General features: G+C 43.0%; 1 protein-coding gene across 1 annotated transcript in view; it reads left to right on the top strand.

Annotated features, from left to right (window-relative positions):
- The window catches only part of cep192 (centrosomal protein 192), a 174309-nt gene that overhangs the window by 73071 nt on the left and 73624 nt on the right, over window positions 1-27614 (top strand). Inside the window, 13 exon segments of the mRNA XM_034173891.1 lie at window positions 3590-3674; window positions 3750-4025; window positions 11727-12210; window positions 15450-15573; window positions 16018-16150; window positions 16238-16898; window positions 18589-18780; window positions 22314-22462; window positions 22701-22931; window positions 25268-25393; window positions 25768-25908; window positions 26121-26184; window positions 26339-26478. Of these exon segments, the coding sequence (XP_034029782.1) occupies window positions 3590-3674; window positions 3750-4025; window positions 11727-12210; window positions 15450-15573; window positions 16018-16150; window positions 16238-16898; window positions 18589-18780; window positions 22314-22462; window positions 22701-22931; window positions 25268-25393; window positions 25768-25908; window positions 26121-26184; window positions 26339-26478 (2806 nt within the window).

Genomic DNA, 27614 nt, shown 5'->3' with positions numbered 1-27614 from the left:
TGTTCGGTTTTTATTTTTTCTAGAATATCGTTGTCGTACCTTTTTCCAAAACGATATTCTGCAATCTGCTGGTGCTGTGGATATGGCTTGGTGTTCCAGATGCTCCATGGAAAAAACCCACTCATAATAGCTGATAATGGGTCTCCCATGGCGAAGCCTTCAGTCTGTTTGTATATGGTGTTGTCGTATTGAAAGTAAGTGGATGTGGCAATGAATCTGAGTAGTGACATGATGTCTTCAACGGAGTTTGGTTCGTTTCCGGAGTGATTTGTCCTTACTGAGTCTACTGTGTACGATGTTGAGTGTGGCTTCTACTGGGGTTTTGTGAAAAGTGATATGACCTCGTGTGATATGAATATTCATCATGTCCTATGGTGATTTGTTGTAAGTCCTTTGCCAGTTGTTGTGAGTTCCTGCAGTGATGTTCAGTGAGTCCGAGAAGGGGTTTCATGATTTCTACAAGAGATTTGGAAAGGTTATAAGTGACGATCCTGTGCTATCGACAATGGGGCGGAGTGGTGTGTCAGGCTTGTGTATTTCGGCATGCCATATATCCGGGGGGTGATGGTGGCTGTGGCACCAGGTGGTTGTATGAGTCCTGAGGTTATTTTGTTTCAGCTAACATGGTTTTTGAGTAATGATTTAAGAGTCCTTTTTAGTTGTTCTGTTGGGTCTTTTTTCAGTGTGTGGTATGTGTTGTGGTCCTTAAGCAGGATGTCCATGTTATTGTTGTACTGTCCCTATCCATAACTACTGTGGTGCGACCTTTGTCTACTGGTATATAATGATGTCGTCCTGGTCTACCTAGTGTATGTATGGCTCGCCTTTCTTCCTTGGTAATGTTACTGGGTGGTAAATGTGAGGTTTTGAGAATGCCTGCTACCTTATTGCGTAATGTTGATTTCGTTCCCTGATCGTGTATGGATTGACAAGCTAATTCCGTGGCTAAAATGAAATCCTTGTATGGGTATTGTGTCCGGTGTTATTGCGTAGTTGAGTCCTTTTGCTAACTTGTGTTTCTGTGTGTGTGAGTTGTTGTGAGTAGTTTTTTACCCAATTGTCTGGCACAACTGCGTGTTCTGTTGTGTCCCTGTTAGCTTTTGTTTTGGTTAAGAGTTTGTCCAGTTTTTCGATGTGTCTCTTGGTTTTTATGAATTCCTTTCGTATTGTGTTTAAATGCTCAGTCATGTCCGCGTTTATTTCAGGTTGTGGATTGTAGATGCATTTAAAATCCTGCCTTTTTTTTCCTTGATGTCTGCGTTGATTTGCGTGATGTTGTGTGTAATAATCCGTATCCGTTCTTTAACCAGGGCCTTACGTGCTTTGCGTACAATGTCCTCAGAGTCTTGGTCTTTATCAGGTTTTTGATGTATAAACTCCTTGGGATTATCCCTCGTCCCGGCACCTCAGATGGAAGTGTAGGTGGTTCTTGTACCGCTCTAACTTTAAAAAATTTATGTTCCAGCGCCCGGCATGCCTTGACACCGCTTTGTCCAAAACTTTCATCTAAATGTTTGTGAAATTTCATACTGTCTTCTTAAGTTAACTATTTAAACAGTTCTTTTAGTCAGACAGGGAAGATTGTTTTACCTGCTTTACATGTTTCGGCTGCTTCCTGTAGCCTTCCTCAGAAGCATCACAAGATGGGGAAGTGACGTGTCTTGTAGGCTGCTACTTCTTGGTTTGGCCAGTCTGGCCAGACTAAAAGAACTGTTTAAATGGCTAACTTAAGAAGACAGTATGAAATTTCACAAACGAATAAGCAGGGACGTCCCTGAAAAAGACGTCGTTTGGATGGCAGCATGTGTTGCTCCAAAACCTGTATGTACCTTTCAGGATTGATGGTGCCATCACAGATGTGTAAGTTGCCCATGCCATGGGCACTAACACACCCCCATACCATCACAGATGCTGGCTTTTGAACTTTGCGCTGGTAACAATCTGGATGGTCTTTTTCCTCTTTTGTCCGGAGGACACAACGTCCATGATTTCCAAAACCAATTTGAAATGTGGACTCATCAGACCACAGCATACTTTTCCCTTTGCGTCTGTCCATTTCAAATGAGCTCTGGCCCAGAGAAGGTGGTGGCGTTTCTAGATGTTGTTGATGTATGGCTTTTTCTTTGCATGGTAAAGTTTTAACTTGCACTTGTAGATGTTGCAACGAACTGTGTTTACTGACAATGCTTTTCTGAAGTGTTCCTGAGCCCACACGGTAAGATCCTTTACATACTGTCTGTTTTTAATGCAGTGCCGCCTGAGGGATCAAAGGTCACGGGCATTCAATGTTGGTTTTCGGCCTTGCTGCTTATGTGTAGAAAGTTCTTCAGATTCTCTGAATCTTCTGATTATATTATGGACTGTAAACAATAAAACAATAAGGTTTATCAGTTTGAACATTAAATATCTTGTCTTTGTGGTGTATTCAATTAAATATAGGTTGAAGAGGATTTGCAAGTCATTGTTTTCTGTTTTTATTTACGTTTCACGTCCCAACTTCATTGGAAATATATATATATATACACACACACACACACTCACACACAGGGCTTGACATAAATCAATTTGCCCACTGGCCCACATGGCCAGTAGAATTTAGAAGTTAGTAGCCCACAGTGTAGGAGCACTGGCCCATGGTTTTGCGTGTGAGAGTTCATGATATTCCACCCTGAATTCCTGCAAATAAAACTGCCTATATAATATAAACCAATCCAGAAAAAAACATAAAATAGTCTATGGACCATGAAGTAAAAAAATAGAATTTATCAGCGGGCATTCTCAAGTGTAAAAAAATAAATAAATAAATAAAATAAAGTGGCTCCCATAAAATTTAAAGGGCATTTTTTTCACAACCCTCAGAGTTGGCTAACTCACAGTCAGAAATGTAAAATACAGATGTAAATCCATATCAAAACTAAAAAGTATGCCTTGTCTGGATTGGAGTTATGGATCTAAAAATATCAACAACAAAAAATGCTTGGCTCCTCTGCTAATGGTGTCATGGTGGGGTTTCCACAAAGGCAAGCTTGTTAGACTTTAAACTAGCTTCAAAACATCCAGGGTCTACCAGGACCAAGCATATACTTTACTTACTTGTCAGAATACGACAGCCTCTGCAGATTTGGCAGAAAACATCATTCTTCGCTTGGTTATGACCAAGCCACGGCCATTTCTGTGGCCAGGTCAGGACAAAACCTTACGTAACCTTTCGTATAGCCTGTCTCTCTCCCTTAACTCATCATCGCTAAGCTTCCTCTTCTGGCCAATTCCTTGAGCAAAACTCTTTCCTGGTTGTTGTCTGGGTTTGGGTGGTTGTAGTTTAGACATATTTCAATTAGAATTTCAAAGTCTTCTGTTAGATTTGCATCTTGTTCGTCTTCGTTTCCTGCAGCTTCCCGTGCATTTAAAGTTGCTAACGAACATGGCTGAAGATCGGTGACAGAAACGGCCGAACGCACGCTCCATGCATCAACAACATACATTTCATTGTGCGCAAGATTCTCCGGGAGCGTTGAGCGTGGGTGTGAGAGGGTGGTGTGCCCAGTTAATAATCCTATATTATCTACTTATTTTTTTAAATTTTCCTTGTAGAGGACCTTGACGAAACTCTAGAGGCTCCACATGAAAGGATGTCACCTAAAGGCGATACTCATTCAAACCTTGGTGAACGGGAGGTACCGAGATCTTTCTTTTACTTGTCAATACTTGAATTAAACGTATGGATGGAATAATCACTCTTTCTTATTTAGGACCTCGCCATCGGTGTTCGGCTGTCGGACCACAGGGAGGATTCTGCCTCTGCTCAGAGCTTGGCTAACCAGAGCTGTGTGCCTCCCGGTAATGACAGCAGTCCTCTGCTGCTGAGTATCAGCACTATTTCCTCTGCCATTGCTGATGCCTCTGTCAGTACTGATCCGTCACAGCTGGCTGCCATGATCCTGGAGTGGACTAAGAAGAGTAGGACCAAGAAGAGTCATCCTGACCCATGTGTCGGCCCTGCAGAGGAACCGCGTGCAGCTGAGCAGGTAATGCTATGGATTTTGCATAGCTGCAATAATAATATGAACCTTGTGGTGTGTTTATTAATGAGTAGGTAACTACACATCACACAGCTCTGTAAATTTGCATGACGACAGCCGATAGATTCTGACTGAACCTGAGGGGGGAAAGGTTTAAAGAGGACTGATGATAGAAGGCCCATTCTCTCATTCTCACACATTTAAACATAAAAGAAGTACAGAAATGCATACAAATTCTGCAACAAGCAGAAGAACTGTATTTTCGGGAGTAGAAGTTGCACTGTAGTATCAGTTGCACCATCTTATAGTATTGTCGGCTCTTTAATTTTGTGCATTGTGGTATACTTTTTGTTTGGAGTTTATTTTGTTTAGTGCTTTGATTCATGGGTAAGTCTGATATAAGTAATCATTTGTAATTATTATTTTTAATAACAAATGCGTGATTTTTCATGTTGCAGGACCTCCCAAACTAGTAAAATAAAAATGCCCAGAGTTATACTCCAGAAAATACTACACTCAAAGTAAAAAAAAAAAAAAAAAAAATACTTGTACCACACTGAATTCAAGCCAAGTGCTATACAACAGCAACAGATAAAATGATTAATAACAGAATAAAGAAACTGTTAATAAAATTATACAAAATGAGAGTTATGTATGTAACTACGGTTCTATGAATTCTGGATGACTGCCACACTGATGAACCAGTCCCCCAACCAAATTGTCTGGAGAACTTCCGTTGTGCAGAGCATACAAAAACGCAGCACTTTCACATACTGATTTAACTTTCTGAGGTCGAGGATAGGGCTAAAGCCACCATGCTTTTTTGGAACTACAAAGTAAGTCGAATAGAATCCCCATAGGTGATCTGAACTGTGGACCCGCTCTATGGCTCATTTCTTCAGGAGCTTGAGAATCTCTTTCATGAGAGCAAGCGACCTCTCTGGGTCTGTAACAACTGTGACTTTTACACCATTGAACTTGGGAGGGGACGACGGTTGAACTGAATATTGTGGCCCCTGACGAACGTGGAAATCACCCATTGTTACGAGACCAATTCCCGCCACTGTCGAGCTGTGTCTGGGAGAAATGACCATTGGCCCTGTACCAGGTGCCAAACCAGACTACTGTTGCCTTGTGTTGATTTTGAGGGGCGAGCATGATGGCCCTGTCAGTCAAACAGCCATTTCTGGGTGGTGCACCCATGGGTGGCTGGAAGGTAGATTGCTGGGAGGGCTAAGGCGGTAGACCCCTATCCCAGGGGGCACATCTGTTAGCTGGAAGGAAGCCATCTTAGGTTTGCAGCTGGGAGTGTGCTGTAATTCAGCAAATTTCTGCAGAGACCTGTTAGGCTGAATGGCATGCGCCAGGATCTGTTGGGCTGCAGGACCGAAAACCTGGCAGAGGACAACAAGCAGGGTGAGTAGTGATCCCCTGTAAGCCTCAGACAGAGGGGATTGAGCCATCCACACCTGTCGCTGGGCTGTGGTCAGGGTAGACATCAGTCTGGAGTCTGCCAAGCTCCTGTGACATGTAGGCGAAAACCTGGAGCGAAGCATCACACAGGCTCTGTGTGTCAGTGTCAGCTCCATTATCCTGGAGAGACCGGGAAAAGTGCAAGGGCAAAGGTGAGAGTTTCCCAGATAACCAATTCTAGCCGCAGTGTCATAGCTCTTGGTAAGGAGGTCATCAGTGACCCCACACTGAGGTCGTGGGCAACCGGCCTCTGGCCGGGCAGCATCAGCAGGCGCTACTAGACTATCATCGGTCTACTAACAACACTGACCACTGAAGGCATGTGGTCTAAGCCATGCTTCAGTGCATCTGACATTGCGCATTGTGCCCTGTAATCCTGTGACATATGAATGAAGGATTTAGGGTCAGACTAGCACCTCTGCAGCTCTTCAGTATATGACAAGGAGGGTGCGACACTGAAAGCTGGCTTCCGAGTATCCCTAAAAAAGGAACTAGAAGAGGCAGTCTCTGTGGAAGGAGTATCCACACCAAGCCATGACAAGCCCCAACTGAATGGCCCATGTAACAGCGAACAGGCCAGACTCAGACACCTGAGGAGCATCAACGTTTAAAGTGTTGGTAGTTCGTAGTGGAAGGACGGGGGGGGGGGGGGGGCCCAATCCGAGCTTGCTGGTCCCAGCAAAATAATGACTCAGGTGCCGCAACTGATATTCATCACGATGGCTGGCAGGTGTGGGCGGGGGCGTCAGCTCCTCTTCACTATAATCACAGGAGGGTGTCACTGCACTGTGAGAGGAACAGCAGAAGATTCAGAAGGCTGCAGAGAACGAAGCAATGGCTTTATCTGAGCAAATTCAGAGGCCAGGTTGTCAATTCAGACAAGATCAAGTGTTGGCACCCTTCTTCACCGTAGCAGTAAGGGCTCAGCGTGCGGTTCACTTACGTGAGTGTGGTGCCAGTGTCCCAGAGGACATCTCTGATCCAAGCCTGGACAGTCTAGCCAATCTGTCAGTCACAGCATAGAAAAAGTTGAAGCAAGCATAGTCTGTGAATGCTTGTTTAAAAAAGTTGTCCATTTCTGAGACAGGACGGCGTAAAGTATGGCCGTCCTCAGGGCTCAGAGGCACCAGACAGCTCTTGCACCGCTTCACCACTGCAGTAGGCATTAGAGCGTGTGGGTGTAGCAGTAAGAGAGACACAAAATTGGGGGTGCACTGAGTGAGAGCACCCCACGCGTCCCAGATTTACACCCACGTTTTAATTGTAAAGAGCTGTAGTGAGCGGTAAGCACTCACAACGCCACAAACTGACACCTAGGCATTACATTTGTAAGCCACCAAATGCAAAGCTGTGTGCTACTTTCGTAAAGGCACTCATTGGAGCAGCAGGCAAGCTCAGCCTGTAAAAACAACTGCTGTAGGGAAACAGCCAAAAAAACTCAGCTGTGTGTGCATTTAGAACAACAGTGCAACAGGAGCACGCACAAACTCACAGCACAGCGTCCAAACTTGGCACGTGGAGCAACAGCCATAGAGCAGGTGTGAAGGACAACTACAGTGTAATTTCAAAGAGGTCAGCAAACTGTTCGTTTGAGCAAGTGACCAGGGAGAAGAAAAACACTTGTAGCACAGCGCCGAAACTTCACCATGAACACAGCTGTCGAGGAGCGAAACCACTTGCAACAACATTAATTTCAAGTGCACAGCATTAATTTCAAGAAGGCACCAGTGGTGGTAACAAATTAACGTGCACGATCGTTGGAAAACGAGAGCAACGTCCCACACATGGTAGTGGAAAACAAGTTAAGCCACAATTGCTCACTCATAGTAAAACAATTACTGACCGAGAGTTGACACCAATTCAATCCAACACCGCAGCAAGCAGGGTTACTCACCACAGCGGAAGTGGAACGAGTAAAGAACTCATTGTCTTGCAGCCTCTGGAGGGCGCGTATGCGCGGTTCCAAACACAGAATGTTGCTAGGCTCTGATAATAAGACAAACGATCTGAAAAAGTTGGACCTTCTCCTTCCCATGCCAAAGATAGAAAAAGAATTGAATGCCGGGTGATGCGCTCTCATGTACTGTCGCTGACGTCTCGCCTACTGCATGATATTCTTGGTATAAGACTCAACCTCTGCACATGCGTGCATGGAATAATCCAGGTGCTAAAGCACCACCCCCCCTCTGTGGTGGTCAGAAGGAATGAAATAGAATCTAAATTCCCCAAAGTAGTAAGTCCCTTTGGTTGCTTCCTTGTTTTCACTCAGGGTCGCCACAAGCAGGTCCAAGGTGGATCTGCATGTTTGATTTGGCACATTTTATGCTGGATGTTCTTCCTGCTGCAAGTCCACATTAGATGGAGAAATGTGGCAGGGGTGGAGTTTGAACCGGGAACCTAACGCACTGAAACCAAGCGCACAAGCCATTTGGTCACCAGCTGCATAAAATGTAAATTCCTCGTTTCTCTAAAATTCACAAATGTAAAAAAAAAAAAAAAATCTTCTGACCTCTATACTGGTGTTCTACATAGTTTTTGTCATAAAATGGACACGTTTTAGTTGTATTACCAGCAGTGGTGGGCACAGTTAACCGAAAAGTTAGCTTTGATCACTGTAAATCTGCTAAATGAAAAGTTAATTTTTATAACACTAAACTGATACGTTAAAATGTAGTTGAAGTTACAGCTAAATGCTAACCGATAACTTTTATTATTGACTCAGCATACTGTTGGCCAGTTTTGAGGTTAAGCACTGCAGGGGTTTCCGAGCAAAATCAAAGGCAGTCACAAACCCAAAACAAGCAACAAGCCAGAGCTTTTCTCTTTATGCACCCGGCCCACTGCTGCCAACAAAAGTGTCCTTTTAGTTTTAACATACACACACAGATAGTGGCACAAGAGATCAAATGTAAAGCACTTTTCACTCTTGGTTTCATTTATTAACAAAACTAATTCCGACAGTTTATCAACATCAACGGCAACTCTGTTATTTTTACAAAGTGAAAATATCACATATCTTTTAAAGTAATTTGCCAATTCTGAAGGTTGAGTGTTAATTGACACACACTCCAAAAGGCATTATGGGAAATGAGTCTCCTCTCATCACTCCCCTTCCCTTGTAAAAATGCATAAAATACTGTCATCTACTGGATGGGCATGTGAATAGCGACAAATGCCTGTTTTTTACAAATGAAAAAATTACATGTTTATAAATACACGTTTATTTGTAAAAACCAAAACACAAGTTACAGTAAGTTGTGTGTTACTGTGATCAATGATCACACATTGGTCGCTATTCACACTTGCATCCAGTAGATGGGAGTGTTCTATGCATTTTGACCGGTGGGGTGGGGGGTGATGAGAGGGGTGTCTCATTTCCTACAATGCCTTTTGGTGCATGTGTCTGTTAGCATTCAAAACTTCAGATTAGTGCATAACTTTAAAAGATATGTGGGATATTTTCATTTATAAAAATGACGGAGTTGCTGTTAATGTTAAACTGTCCAGAATTAGTTTTGTTTATAAATGAAATCATGAGTGAAAAGTGCTTTGCTTTTGATGTCTCCTGGCACACGTCTGTGTCGTCGGCAGTCTGCCGGCCCCATTCTGCTGGGGAGGGCTGAGCTCACATCCGTTTGACTGTTGCAAAAATATGCAACAGACATAATTTTATGATTTACAAATGTTTTTGACCGTTAAGCTTTACTCACTATACCAGCAAAAAAAAATGTTAGCGGACTGAAAGTTAGCAGAAGTAAATTAGCGGAAGCTAATTGGTCCAATGGTGGTTTTCAAAATTAGCTGAAAAGCTAATCCGCTAAGGAAAAAGTTATCTTCGCTAATTAGCAGTTAGCAGATTGGCAAAACTGTGCCCACCACTGATTACCACACAGGATTAATCATCAAGAGCAGCCAAATTTATTTTTGCTGTTGGAGTTTCCCCATTATGCCAGTGGGGGTTCCTTTAATGCAGTTCAGTTTATTTCAATTATATAGTGCCAAATCACAACAAAGCTGCCTTAAGGCACTTCAGACAAGTAAGGACTAACCTTACCAACCCCTGGAGCAAGCACACAGGCGACAGTGGTAAGGAAAAACTCAAAACACAAATATACAGGAAATTTTAGGAGTCCATGTTGGTGTACAGGACTGGAGGCTTGCAGAAGAATACACACACTCCCACTTGTGGATGAGCCGAGAGAGGAGTGAGAGAGAGCGCAGAATTAGGCAGCAGAAAGACAACAAATTATTATTATTGTACATGATACCAGAAAAAATACTGTGCATGACAATGAAATTAAAAACGATCTCTTAAAAGCACCATTAAAATAAATAAATAACCCTAAAAAAATTCTACATAAAACCTAATTGAAAACACTCAATCGCAATCATAAAATGGCAAGTCCAGCAGCATTCAGTGCACAAATAGCTCTTCCCACAAAGCTATTTTTAAGTCTCTTTGTTCTGGCATTAAGTGCCCTGTATCGTCTGCCTAATGGCAGCAATTCAAACAAATAGTGTCCAGGATGGGAGGGGTCTCTGATTATAGTCCTTGCCTTCCTGAGACAACAACTTGTATACAGTTCCTCTAATGAAGGCAAGCGACAACCAGTGATCTTCTGGGCTGTGGTGACGACCCTCTGGGGAGCTTTCCTGTCTGTGGCTGTGCAGCTGGAAAACCACACACACAGACAGTAGGTCAAAATGCTGTCTATGGAGCAGTCATAGAAAGACACCAGCAGTCTCTGTGGCAGATGGTTATTCCTGAGAACCCTCAGGAAATAGTCTCTGCTGTCCCTTCTTGATGGTAGCCATAGTGTTTGTGCTCCAAGTCAGGTTGTCTCTCAAATACACGCCCGGAAAATGAAATTCAGAGACCCACACAGTCCCCATCGATGACCAGTGGCTGGATGACTGTTTTCCTCCCTCTATAGTCCACCACCATCTCCTTTGTCTTTGAGGTGTTGAGGATCAAATTGTTCTTTCTACACCAGACCGACAACCGCTGCACCTCCTCTCTATAGGTGGACTCATCAAGAGACAAATGCAGTATAATTTGTCAGCATTAAGCAACAAGAAGAAATACTAAAGTGATCGCCAGGCACTAGCCGTAAGCTTCACTAAAAGACCCAGACTTTAGATCAAGTTGAGGCCGCAGCCCGCTCTGTTTCCTAATAAAATGAATTTAAAAGGGTAAAAAGCATAGTAACATACTGTGCCAGTATGTTAGCCATACGAAAGGGAAAAGTGTGTCTTAAGTCTGGGCTTGAAAGTCTCCACAGAATCTGACTGTTTTATTGACGCAGGGAGATCATTCCACAGAACAGGTGCACAGTAAGAGAAAGCGCTGTGACCCGCAAACGTTTTATTCACCCTAGGGACACAAAGTAGTCCTGCACCCTGAGAACGCAGAGCTCGGGCCGGTACATTGGGTGTAATTAGGTCAGCTAAGTAGGGAGTTGCCAGTCTGTGAACAAATTTATGGGTTAATAGCAGAACCTTAAAATTTAACCTCACAGGGACAGGAAGCCAGTGAAGAGATGCCAAAATGGGTGTAATGTGGTCAAACTTTCTGCTTCGTGTCAAAAGTCTGGCAGCAGCATTTTGAACCAGTTGGAGACCCCTAATGCTGGACTGTGGTAAACCAGAAAATAGAACATTGCAGTAGTCCAATCTAGAAGAGACAAATGCATGAATCAGGGTTTCAGCATCAGCCATAGACAGGATGGGACAAATCTTCACTATATTTCTCAGACGGAAGAAAGCAGTCCTTGTAATATCTCTAATGTGGAGGTCAAAGGACAACGTAGGATCAAAAATTACCCCAAGGTTCCTCACTTTGTCAGTGTGATGTATGACACATGAGCCTAGGCTAAGTGTTAGCTGGTCAAATTGATGCTGATGTCTCACTGGACCAAGAACCATTATTTCAGTCTTATCAGAGTTTAAAAAGTAGGAAGTTGCTGGACATCCAGCTTCTCACTGATGCCAGGCAATCTTCTAACGATTTTATGTGTCAGGCCTTAATATGCCCTTAGTCCCTGCATACGGAACAGGTGAGACTATATATATTTGAATGTTCTTGGATTCAAGATTTATTCTGATTTGAGAAAATTGAGTCAATAGATTTGAAAAATCTTGCTACCTTTTAAGTGAAAAATATAACTTCCTTGGTAGATGTTTCTGCCTTTCCTTGTAACAGTGGGAGCACAAAATGATCTTATTCCCATGTAGGTCCACTCTGAGGAGGGCCAGGGTGCCTTGATGCAGAGAAGCACACTTGCTGGCGAGCTTTCTACTTTCGATGTGGAGAAATATCTGAAACAGACTGATGTTTCCAGCAGCAGTGAGGCATCTGTTGCACACGCCACCTTTGACCTCACAGGGTGGGCTGAACACCTCAGCAGCTCTCACAGGTACCTGCAGCCTGGACCTCCACAGGAACAAGGAACCTCAGCTCTGAGACGGGACAGTCATACTCAGCAGAAACCCACAGGAACAATAACTGAAGATGGAAGAGGGGAGACAACCGCTTCAGCACAGCAGCCACCTGCCAACTCAGCTGCAACATTTCCCTGTAATAAGAGCAGTGCAAGGAGAAGCTCTATTCCCCGTTATCGTACGTCACTTGGGTCTGACGGGCGGTTTGTGGGCTCTGAGCATTCGTCTACACTCAAAGCCTCTGCAGACAGCAGGGCTGATGCTACAACTAAAACTGGTGAGTAAAAGCCCCCTATCCAAGTGGTTTTTGGACTGACATGAAACTATTTTAGCAACTTTTTTGACTGCAGAATGCGGCATAGAATTTTCCAGACTACAAGTTGCACTAGTTTGACTTCCCGTACGATATTCCGTACGGACTTGGGTGTGTGGGTGTGTGTGTGCGTGTGTGTATACGAGGTCTATTAGAAAAGTATCCGACCTTATTATTTTTTTAAAAAATCATATGGATTTGAATCACGTCTGATTACATCAGCCAAGCTTGAACCCTCGTGGGCATGCAAGAGTTTTTTCACGTCTGTCGGTGACGTCATTCGCCTGTGAGCACGCCTTGTGGGAGGAGTGGTCCAGCCCCCTCGTTGGAATTCCTCTGTCTGAGAAGTTGCTGAGAGACTGGCGCTATGCTTCATCAAAACGTTTTCCAGAACTGTAAGGCACATCCGAGTGGACACCATTCGACAAATTAAGCTGGTTTTCGGTGAAAATTTTGAAGCCTGATGAGAGATTTTGGATTGTTTCTATCTCTGTAAGGACTTCCCACGGAGCGGGACGTCGCGCAGTGCTCCGAGGCGATGTCGTCATCCTGTTTCAAGCTGAAAACCTCCAAATTTAAGCCTCTGTTGACCCAGGACGTCGTGAGAGAACAGAGAACTTTCAGAAGAGGTCAGAATCAGCAGTTTATCCGGACATTCCACTGTTAAAGGAGATTTTTTTAATGAAAGACGTGCGGATTCAGACGGCTTTCGGTGGCTTTTCAGTCGTGTGACTATCCGAGAAATCGTGGAAGAGGTGGGCATCATTTTTCGGAGTCCAGCATGTCCTGTGAAACTTCAACATGAAGGTGCTTTTGCTCCGCCGTCAGCAGCTTCGGCACGAATTTCGCCGCCACTCTTTTCATGGCCAAATCTTCTGTCACAGTGGAATGTGCCAAAAAAGTGCTGATGTCCACCTCTTCTGCAATTTCTTGGATAGTCACACGACGGTCCCGCATCACCACAGCGTTCACTTTGGAAATGACCTGGTCATTTCAGCATGGTGATGGCCGACCGGAGCGTGGCTTGCTCTCCACTGTTGTGCGGCCGTCTTTAAACCGGTTGTACCACTCCTTAATCTGTGTGATGCCCATAGGATTGTCACCGAAAACCGTCTGAATCTTCTGAATGGTTTCCACCTGGCTGTCGCCCAGTTTCTGGCTAAATTTGATGCAGTAGCGCTGCTCCAGTCGTTCCGTCATTTTCCTTGCAATGAAAATCCGTCGAGAGAACTACACACAACCTCACACAAATGCTGCTTACCAGCAAATGACCCAATCGATAGGCGTGAAAAAATTCACGCATGCGCACAAAGGTTCAAGGATGGCTCATGCAAGCACACGTGATTCAAAACCATCAGGTTTTGCAAAAAAAAAAAAAAGTTGGATACTTTTCTAACAGACCTCATACAGTAGTGTTCAGAATAATAGTAGTGGTTTGTGACTAAAATGATTAATCCAGGTTTTGAGTATATTTCTTATTGTTATATGGGAAACAAGGTACCAGTAGATTCTCACAAATCGAAATAGAACAGGGGGTGTTCACAATAATAGTAGCATCTGCTGTTGACACTACAAACTCAAAACTATTATGTTCAAACTGCTTTTTTTAGCAATCCTGTGAATCACTAAACTAGTATTTAGTTGTATAACCACAGTTTTTCATGACTTCTTTATATCTGCGAGGCATTAATTTTGTTGGTTTGAAACCAAGATTTTGCTCGTTTACTAGTGTGCTTGGGGTCATTGTCTTGTTGAAACACCCATTTCAAGGGCATGTCCTCTTCAGCATAAGGCAACATGACCTCTTCAAGAATTTTGACATATCCAAACTGATCCATGATACCTAGTATGCGATATATAGGCCCAACACCATAGTAGGAGAAACATGCCCATATCATGATGCTTGCACCACCATGCTTCACTGTCTTCACTGTGAACTGTGGCTTGAATTCAGAGTTTGGGGGTCGTCTCACAAACTGTCTGTGACCCTTGGACCCAAAAAGAACAGTTTTACTCTCATCAGTCCACAAAATATTCCTCCATTTCTCTTGAGGCCAGTTGATGTGTTCTTTGGCAAATTGTAACCTCTTCTACACATGTCTTTTATTTAACAGAGGGACTTTGCGGGGGATTCTTGCAAATAAATTAGCTTCACACAGGCATCTTCTAACTGTCACAGCACTTACAGGTAACTCCAGACTGTCTTTGATCATCCTGGACCTGATCAGTGGGTGAGCCTTTGCCATTCTGGTTATTCTTCTATCCATTTTGATGGTTGTTTTCCATTTTCTTCCACGCGTCTCTGTTTTTTTTTGTCCATTTTAAAGCATTGGAGATCATTGTAGATGAACAGCCTATAATTTTTTGCACCTGTGTATAAGTTTTCCCCTCTCCAATCAACTTTTTAATCGAACTACGCTGGTCTTCTGAACAATGTCTTGAATGTCCCATTTTCTTCAGGCTTTCAAAGAGAAAAGCATGTTCAACAGGTGTTGGCTTCATCCTTAAATAGGGGACACCTGATTCACACCTGTTTGTTCCACAAAATTGACAAACTCACTGACTGATTGATTGCCACACTACTATTATTGTGAACACCCCCTTTTCTACTTTTTTTTTTTTTTTTTTAACTAATAGCCCAATTTCATAGCCTTAAGAGTGTGCATATCATGATTGCTTGGTCTTGTTGGATTTGTGAGAATCTACTGAATCTACTGGTACCTTGTTTCCCATGTAACAATAAGAAATATACTCAAAACCTAGATTAATCTTTTTAGTCACATAGCACTACTATTATTCTGAACACTACTGTAGTCCATAAAATACAGCATATGATCAAGAGACTGGGTTCATCTAAATTCTGCCTTTCACAGAATTGGACGCTTGTATTTTGTCAGATGTAACCTGCTGACTTCTTTTTCACCTTTGTTGTTTTAGAGTTGCATTTTGAGAACACAGTGTCTGGCATAGGTGCTTTTTTGTTCAGCATTTTAGATAAGTTCTGATACTGTGTGTACAGGATATTGCAGCTGGGGTAGTATTGTAATATGGTCGTAGTTCTTGACGTTGGTTAAATCACTAACATCAGCATTTTGAACTGTTTGAGAACTTCATCCAGAATCTGTGGAAGGTTAGCAAGTGAAATGCTGCAGAATAAATGTATTCTGTTTTTTTTTTTTTTGGGGGGGGGGCTTTTTTTTCAGACCTGCTGAAGGATTTTTCTGAGCAGTCTGTCACTGTGGAGGAGACGCAGTGTAACTTCAGACCGTCAACATCTCCAGTTACTCACTCCTCTCCGAGCCAGTCCTCCCTCTCCCCTGCTGATGGGTATGATAGGTCATCTCTCTGAGTTAAAATGGATTGATGTTGATTTAAGTATCATGCAGAGCAGGTAGCTCAGTTGGATACGGAGTTGGACTACCAATATGTAGACCAGGGTTCGATTTCCAGTCATGCTAGCTGTCAGTGTTTTTGAACAAGACACTTCACCTGAATTGTTCCAGTCCACCCAGCTGTAAATGGGTACCAGTCTTGGCTGATGTAGTCTGTCTTGTATTATGGAATCTGGACCCTGAGACCCACTGGCGCTTCAGGGCCCAGATTCCATGTCAGACTGTCATATCAAGAGGAGTTAAACTTCATGTTGTAAAATTGTTACCAGACAAATGAGGAAATATTCCACTTATCTTTCATATTTACTCTGTAGTCAGATTAATATTTGTGATGTTGTTTTAAAAGATGATATATATTTCTTTATTTACTTTGCTCCAGTACTTTGTTGGCAGAGAAACGTCCAGGCGTTGACGTCTCTCCTCGGTCCGTCTGCTCCAGCCCTAGTCTCAGCAGGCTCACATACGTCTCGAGGAACGATGGCCCTGTTCTGCCTTCACCCGAGAGGCAAAAGGTACAACCAAGCTAGATCAGCACTGATCTCTACCAGACTAGATGGCTAGTAAATGTTGAGTATATCAATCTGTTTTGCTGTTCTCAGGATAACTGTTCCATGGCACTGAGTACCACCATTATCAGATTCAGTCCGATCCCACCCGTGGAACCAGATATACAGTCTGACCTTGATGTTCTTGTCCCACCTGTAAGCCTGGACCAGGTTCTCCCACAGCATTCAAAAAGTCTGGACTCTCTACCGCCAAAGAAGAGCAAAAGCCCGGCGCCGGCTCAAATTAGTTCTGGTCTGAGCTGTACTCGCAGCCAGAGTGAATGTAGCTGCACATGTACTGGTGACAGAAACTGTAATCTTCAAGCAGGATGCAGGAACTACAAGCGCCACTCTGAGAACACAGTAAGGCCACTTACCAAGGTCGACTCGGGCTACTGCAGTAATCTAAACATCCAGCAACCCAGTCTCACCACAGCTCCCCAGATTTCCCATCAGTGGGGAACTGGTGCTCTGAGCATGCCTCCAGCCTTCTCTTCAGACGGACTCCATTATGTTCCAGTCTCCAGCTTTAAGCCACCAGGCGCTGGCTTGATGGACCTTCCCCACAGAGGAACTATCCAGTCCCTCCTTACTGGCCACTCGCTCTTCACCTCCCACCTGCCTCAGCATTACTTAGTACCCGACGCTCCACTACATCCTACTGCTTTTCACATGACAGCAGCAAGGCCTGGCCTCTACAGTGCACTCCCTACAGGCATGCCTTTTAAAGATACCAGGGGCCTCAAGTACAATGACTTCTGTGAATTTCCTGCTGAAACATGGCGTTCGCAAATACCCAGAAACTGGCGTTAGCACAAAATATTCAAATGTATCAAAGTGTGCGTAGGCATGGATCCACACATGTTCCATTTGTACATCCCACTGAACGTGGAACCAAACTCCTCCCTGGCCACGCCCTGTTTAAATATGCAATTTTATGCAAATAAGCTCTTTGAGCAGGGATTCCCCAGAACGTCACTTCAGACAACATGAACACAGAAAATAAATTATACTATAGATGACTGTAAATGACATGGAGACACTCAGGGACAGTTTATTCAATACGCTGTTAAACTGATTAATCATGAAACTGGTAAAATGTTTGTGGGAGCTACGGAGCATGTGTGACGCCCACATGCAAAACGGCATGCATACACTGACCTTAAAAAGATGAGGTGCGCCTCCACTGACAGTGTGACATTTATAACTTACACATGCGTTTATTAACAAATACGGAACAAAGGAAGCCTGTGAAGCTCTGCAGCTCTCACCATGAAGAAAAAAAATAAAGAAAAAGTAAAATTACACAAATAAATTAAAAAAAAAAATAATTACACAAATACACTATTTACACGCAAGCAGCTACTTAATTGCCCCTTGTGGGATTAATAAATTTGATTGATTGAGCAGCTGCCATCGCGCACCATGCCAAACACCAGTCTGATGCACATTTGTGCATCACATACGATGTGAATATGTGTGCAGTCAATAGCTTCGATTACATGGAAACCGGCTCTAGAAGCAAATGGAAATTTAGAATGGGCTGTATCTGGATGACTTCTGGATGATTGCGTTCCACACAGCTGGCTCGGCTCAAGGTTGACTGGCACACTACTGACTGATCAGCCAGCTCATTCTGGAATGCCTCTGTTGCCAGGAAGCACAGTGTTGTCAGCACCTGTGTGGGCACAGGCAACCTCCTGGCTCCTCACCGTATTGTGCTCTCGGATGGCCGCAGTTCTGTGCACAACTCCAGTAACAGTGGCCTTGTTAATCAAAATTGATTTATGAGCGAATTATTGTCATTTGCAAGTAAATTCTTGTGTTCCATGAATACACGGTGACGCCAGATTGCACCATTTGCAAGGTCCTCTGACGTTAACGCAGCAACTGTTACGCATCACTTTGCGCATGGTTTTATATCCATCTATATAATTGCAAACACGTGGGTGTGTTAATTGTTCATCAGTGTGTCTGTGGTGTGCACGTCACTCTGACTTCCTGTTTGGTTCCCAGCGTCACCTCTACGTTTCGGCAGTGGAACAATAGCTGTAGAAACATGCATACACCAGCCAGGATTTTTGCGTGATGCGCCGCACATTTCAACGGTCATTTCACTTTTGATACATCTGAATGTTGGCTTGGAGATGGACATATCCTACTTTTTTGTGGTTAAGCACACTTTGTACATGAGGCCCCAGTTGATTATTAAAAGCAAAATGAGACAATTTTATTTATAAAACACATTTCATTACAACATGTAAACAAAATGTGCTTTGCATTATTTAAAAAAAACCTTGTGTAGTTTCAATGAATGTTGCTGAAATACACAGCTAAGATAAGTTGGAAGCTAGCATTTGCAGCTAATGATGCTGTTGTTTTCTTAAAACAATGTTTATTTTCAGGTTTACCCGGCAGTGAACTGACGGTTAAACACCTACACTCCACATCGGGTCCCCTCAGGATTTCTGGAGGAGTTGGACCTTTTCACCTTCCACAACCCAGTCAGAACCAACAGGACATGGGGTTGATGGTGAAACCCTACAGTCAATCTGTTGCAGAACCACTGGTGGCCAGCTGTCTCGAGGAAATCGGAGGTAGTGACCACAGAGTTGTAAGAAAGCTGGAAAGCCCGGAAATGAGATACTTGAAGTTTACACAAAGATGCCTTATAATTTCAGTACATTTAAGTATGCTTACTCTATATGGATAGAAATTTGTTATATTACAAACTACTATCTATAACCAAAGACACAAAAACCAGGACATGTCCTGGGAAAAACGGGGTGTTTGGTCACCCTTATTGCATATACCAGGGTTCAGAAAGTTTTTGCCAGCGTTTAAATGTTAGAGAGGTGGGCTTGTGACCGCAGGATCCTCTGTTTGATTCCCTGTCAGAGAAGAAAATCACTGAGGTCCCTTGAGCAACTTCCATAATTCCTAATTTGATCCTGATTGCATTTGAGCGCCTTGAATGGCAGCGCCCTGACATCGGTGTGTATGAATAGGTGAGGACAGCATTCAGTAATGTGAGCGCCTGTATCAGATGCAGAAATGCAGCCCATTTAAGTCCAAGCTAAAATCAAAAAATGGTCTGTGTCAGACTTCTCCAAAGGCTTGGTGAAATGACCATGTTCATTTTGTTGAGGACCCCTTGATATATAGCATGAATAAGTAGGAATCAGGGCGAATCACGGCGAAACAGCCCAAATGAGTTAGCCACGGAAACATCGAGCCGACGTCTGGAGGGACAGATGGTCGGGCAGGCGTGAATGATGCCGCTGCGACGGTTTCATTCTCGCTCGTGCACGAACACAGTGCGAGTAGCTGGAGTGTGTGGAACCACATCGTGCGGCAGCTGTGGAGATGAAAAAAAAAACAGCTGGAGCCTGTGGAACCACATCACGCTGCTGATGTGGAGATGAAAAAAAATAAAACCAGCTGGATCGTGTGGAACCACATTGCACTGCTGATAAGGAGATAAAAAAGTAGCTGGAGCGTGTGGAACCACATCGCACCGCTGATGCGGAGAAAAAAAAAAAAACAACAAACTACGCACCAACAAAAAACACCGCAATATCCAATATTTGTTCCCCCTTACCGAACGAAAAATACAAGTATGACGCCTCTGTATATGACCCATGGTCACAGACGAACAGTCATAAAATGACATGAATGAAGCAGTGCACTCATTATGTGCTGCCGGGTATATAAATACTTAATACAATCACTGGACATTATTAGTGAAAATCACTGGGTTGTTATGAATAATTAATAAAAGGGGACCCAGTACAGAACCCTGTGGTTAAATAAAAAATAAATGCCACTTACAGGATTCGAACCTGCAATATACAAAAGCTCTTTTTAACAGATGGAAACTGTGCTACATTCGCTGTCTTACAAAGTAGTTTAAAATGTCTAAAATAAAAAAGGAGATAAACTTTTTTTAAAAGAGAGAAATTATACGACGCATAGAAAAAAAAGTTTTTGTCTTTAATTCCGATGAAAAAAGTGCCGTAATAACTTTACAAAACATTTGTTACGGTGTATTTTTGGTGACACGTGACTGAAAGTGGCATATTTGTCACACTGTTGGTTTGTCATATAGTCCTGCAGTGCGCTGCTCACAGGACACACGTGTCCTGTCAGACAGACGTGACATTCAGATCGCCTGTTGCGTGTCCATGTGATCTGACGGCCCGTTTCACCTGGGATAGCCTGTCAATGTATATGCTGTACGCGCGCTCCAATCTGTTGCAAAACGATATATGTTTTATTTATTTCCACGTGACCGCAGCAAGCACACACATGCGTCACTGTGAACAGTTGTTAGGTCATGTCCTTCAAAACATGGTACGTGTTCTACATCTGTGACGTCCAGGACCACAGACCTCAACAGCTGCTGCTGTTGAGATCTCTATTTATTTAAGTTATTTTGGTATGTAATTGTGTATGTATTTATTATAGTAATTATTTATGTACCTGTTCTGGCTGTGGTCTCTGTGTTTTTAATGTGACATGTCATGTACACTGAGCCATCATTTGCAGTTGCCAGTGAGTCTCTGGCCAGCAATCAGCTGACAGGCGCCTCACTGTGCTATGTGCGCTCTGGTTGGCTGCTCCCCAGCCAGAGTGGGGGGGCGTGAAACACACGCACGGCAGGGGGCGCAGTACGCACGCAGCCACATGTGTTGAGGGTGGAGCTGACACTCTGTCATGCCACATGTGTTGTTTGGCGACGCTACAGTCGTGGGAGCACTTAGATAAATTCCACAGCCAGCTTGAAAGTAGTCGCCTGCTCAACATTTTCATCCTGACTGCGAATGGCCAGACATTTCCTAAGTGCTCTGCGAGTGGTATTGGATGTGCGTGAGTGGTACCTGGAATTTGGCTGACACCTGCCAAGAGAGGGATCGAATGGTTGTAGTGACAGGTGTGCGAGATGTTAGAGGTGGCTCTGATTTTTCACGAATGGCATGCAATTCCTCCTTTGTGCACTAGTCGGCATCAATCGTGCTGTGTGTGAAGGGGACTTAAAGAAAGTCCTTCATTTGTGTGTTCAATGTATATGTGATATCTTGACAAACGGAGTCAAGCTTTGTCTAGACCTGCAGGTAAAAATAAATTGGGGATTCGCAAATGTTCTCACTGTTGTAAGATAAGGTCATTTTCAGTGCTGTATTTTCTGGACTATGTCACACCAGAATATTAGTAGGTATAAAAATGTGCCATGAAGAGGGTTAAAAAAAAGCAAAAAATGTCACATTGGTCTGTAATGTTGCATTTATTTGTTTGAAATTTGGTGCTATTGGTTCATGCAACAAGAAGCAAATTTAATTTAATTGGTGTATTATTTATACATATAACAAACACTGCATTAGCAAGCCGAAGCTAATGCACTATTTAATGTTAGTGTACATTATGTATTATTAGGCACAAAGAACTCAGTAGTAAACTGCTTCTTGTCAAGACTATAAAAAACCAAAAACATCAAGAACAAGCTAAACGTGTGCATTTTCATCTTTTAATTTAAACTTTCAATTTATGCTTTTTTTTCCCCCCTTTTTTCCTAGTAAGCCTTACCTTAACCTAGATGTTCTCGTCGTTGCTATTGTGGCTGTCCCATGAAGTGCATACAAGTTGAGTGCTGTCTAACGTCAAGACTGGGTTTCTTTATTCAAGATTGCGGTCCTTCAGCTTGAATGCTTAGTTTAATTTCACTTGTTCTTTGACCCATCATGTCGCCATTCAGACTTTCATCTTTTAAAGTGGTTGGCATCCAGTTTAGTGGTGCATTACTGCCACCTTCTGCTTGACCAGGAAAAACAACAAAAAAAGGAAAACAAAAAACTACATACATTTCAGAAAATACATTACTTATTCATCAAAGGAGCAACTGAACAGACAGAAAATAAACAGATCACTGAGGGTTTGTTGTTTGGTGCGTCATATTTCTCACATTTGTAAGAGATTTGTTGTTAGGTTCAGAATGTTTAACTTTAGTGACAGACAGTATTGTATATGCTCTAATATAAGGCCTTCTTACTGTTTGCATTCAAAGTGGCGTTTTGTCTGCATATGTACATTTTTCTTCTGTATGATATCTTCCCTCCACAAGTGTTGTCCTCAGGTCAAGTGGTCGTGCCGGAGGAGCTGCAGTTCAATCATTCCTGTTGTGTAGGCATTGCTTCTCAGACCTGCCTCAGCCTCTTCAATCCCTCTGAGAGGTGGCAGCAAGTGTCAATCACCGTCACCAGCCTTGCCATTGATGGAGAGAAGGTGAGGCCAGAGGAAGCATTTATATACTTTCTCTGCATCCTTAGAATGTACTGAACTGGAAAAGTGTTTTTGTGACTTAACATCTGCCACTGGGAATTATCAAGACAATTAGTCATTTAGCAGCATTCAATGTGCCATTAATTATTATTCTTTTATCATTGAATAATCGATCACTTCAGTTCTGTCACTCTGCGCGCTATTGTTTGTATTTGTTTTTTTCCTTCGATCTTTCTCACAGGTGGATAGTTTGCCGTACCAGTGGCTGATTGTCAAAAACAAAACAATCATTGGGCCAAAGAGCACAGAAGACCAGAAGGTGTTGTTCCTGCCTCCGCAGGCGGGAGTTTATCAGTGTGTCCTCAGCGTTTCCTCCTGGCCCGCCTCGGCTGGTTCTGAGGTGGCTGCCCGGGCCGGAATCTTTGCGAAAAAGGTGGTGCTGATTGCCATAGCTGAGAAGCCATCACTGGAGGTGAGGGTGCCAGTTGCTACTTTAAAATTAACAGGGCTGTGAAAACTCAGCAGATCTGAGGAATTCCACAGATTTCAATATGGGGAGGGGTGGGGGGTGTTCGTGTTGTACTCTGTAATCGTGATGTCAAAGTTTTTAAAATGCCTATTGCAAAGCATTCCTTTTATTTTATTTTTTTTTTACACGACATTATGCAAGTTTTACAAGTCGCGGACACTAATCCGTATAACAGATACAAATCTATGTCCTCGGATCCGCGGAAGTCAGTGGGGAAAAAAAAAATGCCTCTCTCAAAGCGTGGCTGTTGCAACAGTTGTCGCGAAGCGGGACTGGTTGGTTGCTACGGCGACGCTGTGTGCCTGCTCCAAGACACTGTTCTTTAAGCTAAATGTTGCATGTGGACAGCCAAACTTTTAAGAGCCATCAAGTTTTTAAAAGAAGAATTTTGTGGCATGTCTGTCACGGAGGGAAGATGGCGAGAAACCCTTTTTGAAAAAGTATTTAGACAAGAATCTGTGGAATTGGCGCTGAGTTGAATTTAAAGTTCATTGTCACGAACACATCTGAAAGATAAAAAACTGTAAATGCTCACTGCATCTTGTGCCCTCAAGAAACACGGTAAGAATTTTTTGCCTCTGGAAAATAAACATTGTGCTGTTAAAACAGGATTTCAGACAAGATTATGTGACTTTTTAAAAAATTCATGTAGACTTTCCTTCATTGGAAAAAAAAAAGACACTGGCTTTGAATGGATTTACAGGAATTTACACAAGAATATAAGTGACTTTTTTTTTTTTTTTTTTTACAAAAAGGTACGTTTTTGATATTTTACCATGATTTTCAAAATATTCTCCAAGCTTTAGCTGTGGTTTTTGAAATGCTTTAACAGTCTTTTCAGTCTTCATTAATTTCATGTAGTTTAATTGTTCTGAGTTAATGCATAATTTGGTTTATAAATAAAATCAGGAAAATCACTCCAGGTCCTACTTCATGTCCTATTCTGTTATTTCAGCATTGTCATTGTCAGTTCAAATGGAAGGTTGAATCTAGGATCATTTAAATATGCACTTTTTAGAGATTTTTTTTTTTCTTCCAGGAGATGCTGAAAATGTGTCATTAGATGCTAAATTTATTTGGTTTCTGGGGCCCCACTGGCCCTAAACCCCAGCCCGTGGGGGGCTGCGCTCTCCACACCCCCTGCAAATTTTCCTCGGATTTCACAATTTTCATTTCACAGCCCTGAATTAAAATCTGCTTTCTACCCTGACACCTGGCAGAGTTTGTATGTAAGTAAACTTTATTTATATAGCGCTTTTCACAGACAGGGGTCACAAAGTGCTTTACAAGGTAAAAAAATAAAAATATACAGTAAAACACTCAGTACTAAAAGATTATTGGCCATGAAAAGCCTGTTTAAAAAGTAGAGTCTTTAGTTGCTTTTTGAACATCTCAACAGAGTCCAGGGTTCACAGGGACAGAGGGAGTTCGTTCCAGAGATGAGGCGCTACGGCTTTAAAAGATCGGTCTCCTCGAGTTTTAAAGGAGGTTCGAGGAACCATCAACAGCTTCTGACCTAAAGATCTGAGGCTGCGGGCTGAGGTGTAAGGCTGAATCAAGTCAGCAATGTAATCAGGAGCCTGACCATGTAGTGCTCTGAAAGTCAAAACCAAGATTTTAAAATTAATTCTGGAGGCAACAGGGAGCCAGTGGAGGGATTCCAAGATAGGCGTGATGTGGGCTCTCCTGTTGGTGCGGGTCAGAAGCCTCGCAGCAGAGTTCTGGACATACTGGTTTGGTGGAGGTTTGTGCCGTAATGGGCTGACTTACAGCTTTCTGCGCCTCTACTGATTTTTTTTTTTTTAAACGAGCTGCTCTTGCCTGATTGTATTTGGTGCTGGAGCCTCCTGAGCAGATGCACCACTTTGCACAGTTTGATAAGTGGTTTTTATATATCTGGAACTTAGTAGTCAAACTCCCGACTCAACCCAGATCAAGCCTGGAACAACTCCGTGTAACTGGATGAATTCCAGCATGCACTTTGTACTCAACCTGGGCTCAGTCTTTCCGCGCTCTGTGTGAAAATTGAGCACCAACTTGCGGGAGTCAAAGTGATGCTGCCAGGAAGCTTCTGAAAGTTTTGAACACGATATTTGAACTTGTGACTCACTCAGGAGCCACGCAGTCATTGCTCAAGACAACTTGGCACCAAACATGGCCTGGTGGGCGCGCTGCTTTCAAGCATGAGTCTTGTGCAGACATTGTTTGGATGTAATGTGGTCGTTGTGTGACAAACACATGACAAAATGTCACATAAGTTTCTTAAATTTGATTCTTAGGTTGAAGTAAGTGAATCTGGCATTTTGGACTTTGGAGACTTACCTGAAACCACCATCAGGTCGCTTCCTCTCAGACTCCGGAACAGGACTCGTGCGACTGTCCCCATTCGTCTGGTCATCAGTGCTGTGAGTTAACACAGATGTCCCTTCAACACCTGAACACATCACTGCTAATTATTACAGCAATACAGTGACCCCCAGTGGCAACAGCAGTGTAAATGTCTCCACCATGGAGGTGGTGCTCTTTGTGTTAGTATAACAAGATTAACTAACGTAGAATAAACTCGGGTCACAATTCTCATTTACATTTATTTTAGTGTATGATAACCTTGCTGCCTCCTCTAAGGATGATCCAGTATCTTATATATTTTTTTTTATATACCACTATATCACAAAAGACATCAACACAATATTGAGTAAGTGCAGATTTTTCTTGAGAGCGAGGACTGGGTGACTGTTTTAAGGAAAAACTCCATAAACTATGCATGTCATTTCTGCAGAATGCCACAGCATGGCCGTGCTTCTCCTTCTCCAAACAGTCCATGATCACTGCATCAGACACAGCGCAGCATGCTGGTCACATGACCCAGGTGTCCTCTTCATCGGTGATGAATCACGTGATGCATGCCAGCTGTGGAGAGGTAAGAGTTACAAAATACTCACTGAACTGTGACTTCAGTCACTTTGGTCTCATTTCATGTTGGATGTTTGTGTTTTTACCATAAAATGAATGACTTTGTGATGTCATAGTGCAAGTTAATTAAATTATTCTGTGTGCTTTGATTTGTTTTTGAAGACCCATTATTATAATTGTGGGCCAAACCACAGCTCAGATTTAAATCTTTCTTTTCAGACCCCACTGAGCTTTGCAGTGTGGGTTCAGTTCAAGGCCCCTCAGAAGTACGCAGCCTCTTCAGGTAATCTCATGAGTCAGACTCGCTGACATTCCTCACTGTGTTTAACCAAAACTGTACAATTCAAACACTTTTTCAGATGATTGTTTCACAGTTTAAAAGAAAATAGACATAGTTTTTGGGCTTGACAGTGCCACCTTGTGGTCATACATCTCAGGTGAGCTCGGTCCAGCTGATGAGTACAGTGCTCGGGTGGACATCGAGTTGGACTGTCCCGGCCCGAGTCACGTGATCAAGAGTATTCCCCTCAGGGCCAGGTGTGGTACTGCACGAGTCCACGCTCCAAAAGACCTGCAGGTAAGAAAAACAGCCACTGAGTGCATTTAGCTTTGCAGTGTTTAGCGTGACGCCCTGCGACAGACTGGTGTCCTGCCCAGGGTGTGCCCCGCCTCACACCCTATGACTGCTGGAATAGGACCCAGCCCCCCCGTGACTTGATCTCAGATAAGTGGCTGAAGGTGTGTGTGTGTGTGTGGTATGCATGTACTGCACGTTTCTACACAAATAGATCAGACCTGACATTCTCTTAAATTTGCCAGGACAGTTACAGTAAATCATAATATTGTGCATCGTGTGTACAAAAACGTGCTCAGACGTAAAATATGTTTGCAGCTCTCTAATATGCAGCTACAGTTCTCAGATATGAAGAAGTAATCCCTCTGCTGGTGCTGAGGGCTGTTGGTGCTGGTGATTGTGTCCCCTGTGTGCTCTGCAGAGGCGCACACCGGGCCAGCATGCATGGCACATGCTCACATACAGGGGGGAGGGATGGGTATCGATAAGATTTTATCTATCGATTCCGCTTATCGATTCGATTCCTCTTGTGAATTTTTTGTGCACTAAAAGTAGGCTTTACAGGTTTTCTATGTCAGCGGGTCAAAGAGCTTTTTCTTATCGTGCACACGCTCTGTGGAACAGTCTTCCTGCGACCGTGAGGAAGTCAGAGTCCGTGGACATTTTTAAGTCAAGACATAAAGCCTATTTTCATTCTCTTTCTTATGAATAGTTTTTATTTTTTTTTAATCCGTTTTATTATTTTACTTCTGTTTTATTTATGTTTTGAATTTTTTTTTAATTTATTTAAATTTTTTATGTTGAACTGTTCTGTGTGAGGCGCTTTGAGATTGCTTTTGTTGTGATTTGGCGCTTTATAAGCTGATTAAATTGAACTTGAACAACATTTTATTGAGTCTTAAAGTAAATAATTATGAAATTGGTCACTGGATCCTTAAACTTTGGACATAATTAACTCTACATGGTGGATCCTTGATCTCTGGACATAAATAGAAATAAACAAAATCTGTAGTTTTTGTCAAAAGCATTTCCTTTCAGACATTGTTGGCATGAATGTCTCTCCATACATCTGAGCTGAGCTCTTGCAGCTGGCTGCGCTGAACGTCTGGATGTAATTCATAAAGAATGCAGCACATCTC

Source organism: Thalassophryne amazonica, chromosome 7 (genome assembly GCF_902500255.1).
Source record: "Thalassophryne amazonica chromosome 7, fThaAma1.1, whole genome shotgun sequence".
NCBI lineage: Eukaryota > Metazoa > Chordata > Actinopteri > Batrachoidiformes > Batrachoididae > Thalassophryne > Thalassophryne amazonica.
The sequence above is the reverse complement of the archived record's forward strand: the minus strand, read 5'-3'. Positions and strand labels throughout refer to the sequence as shown.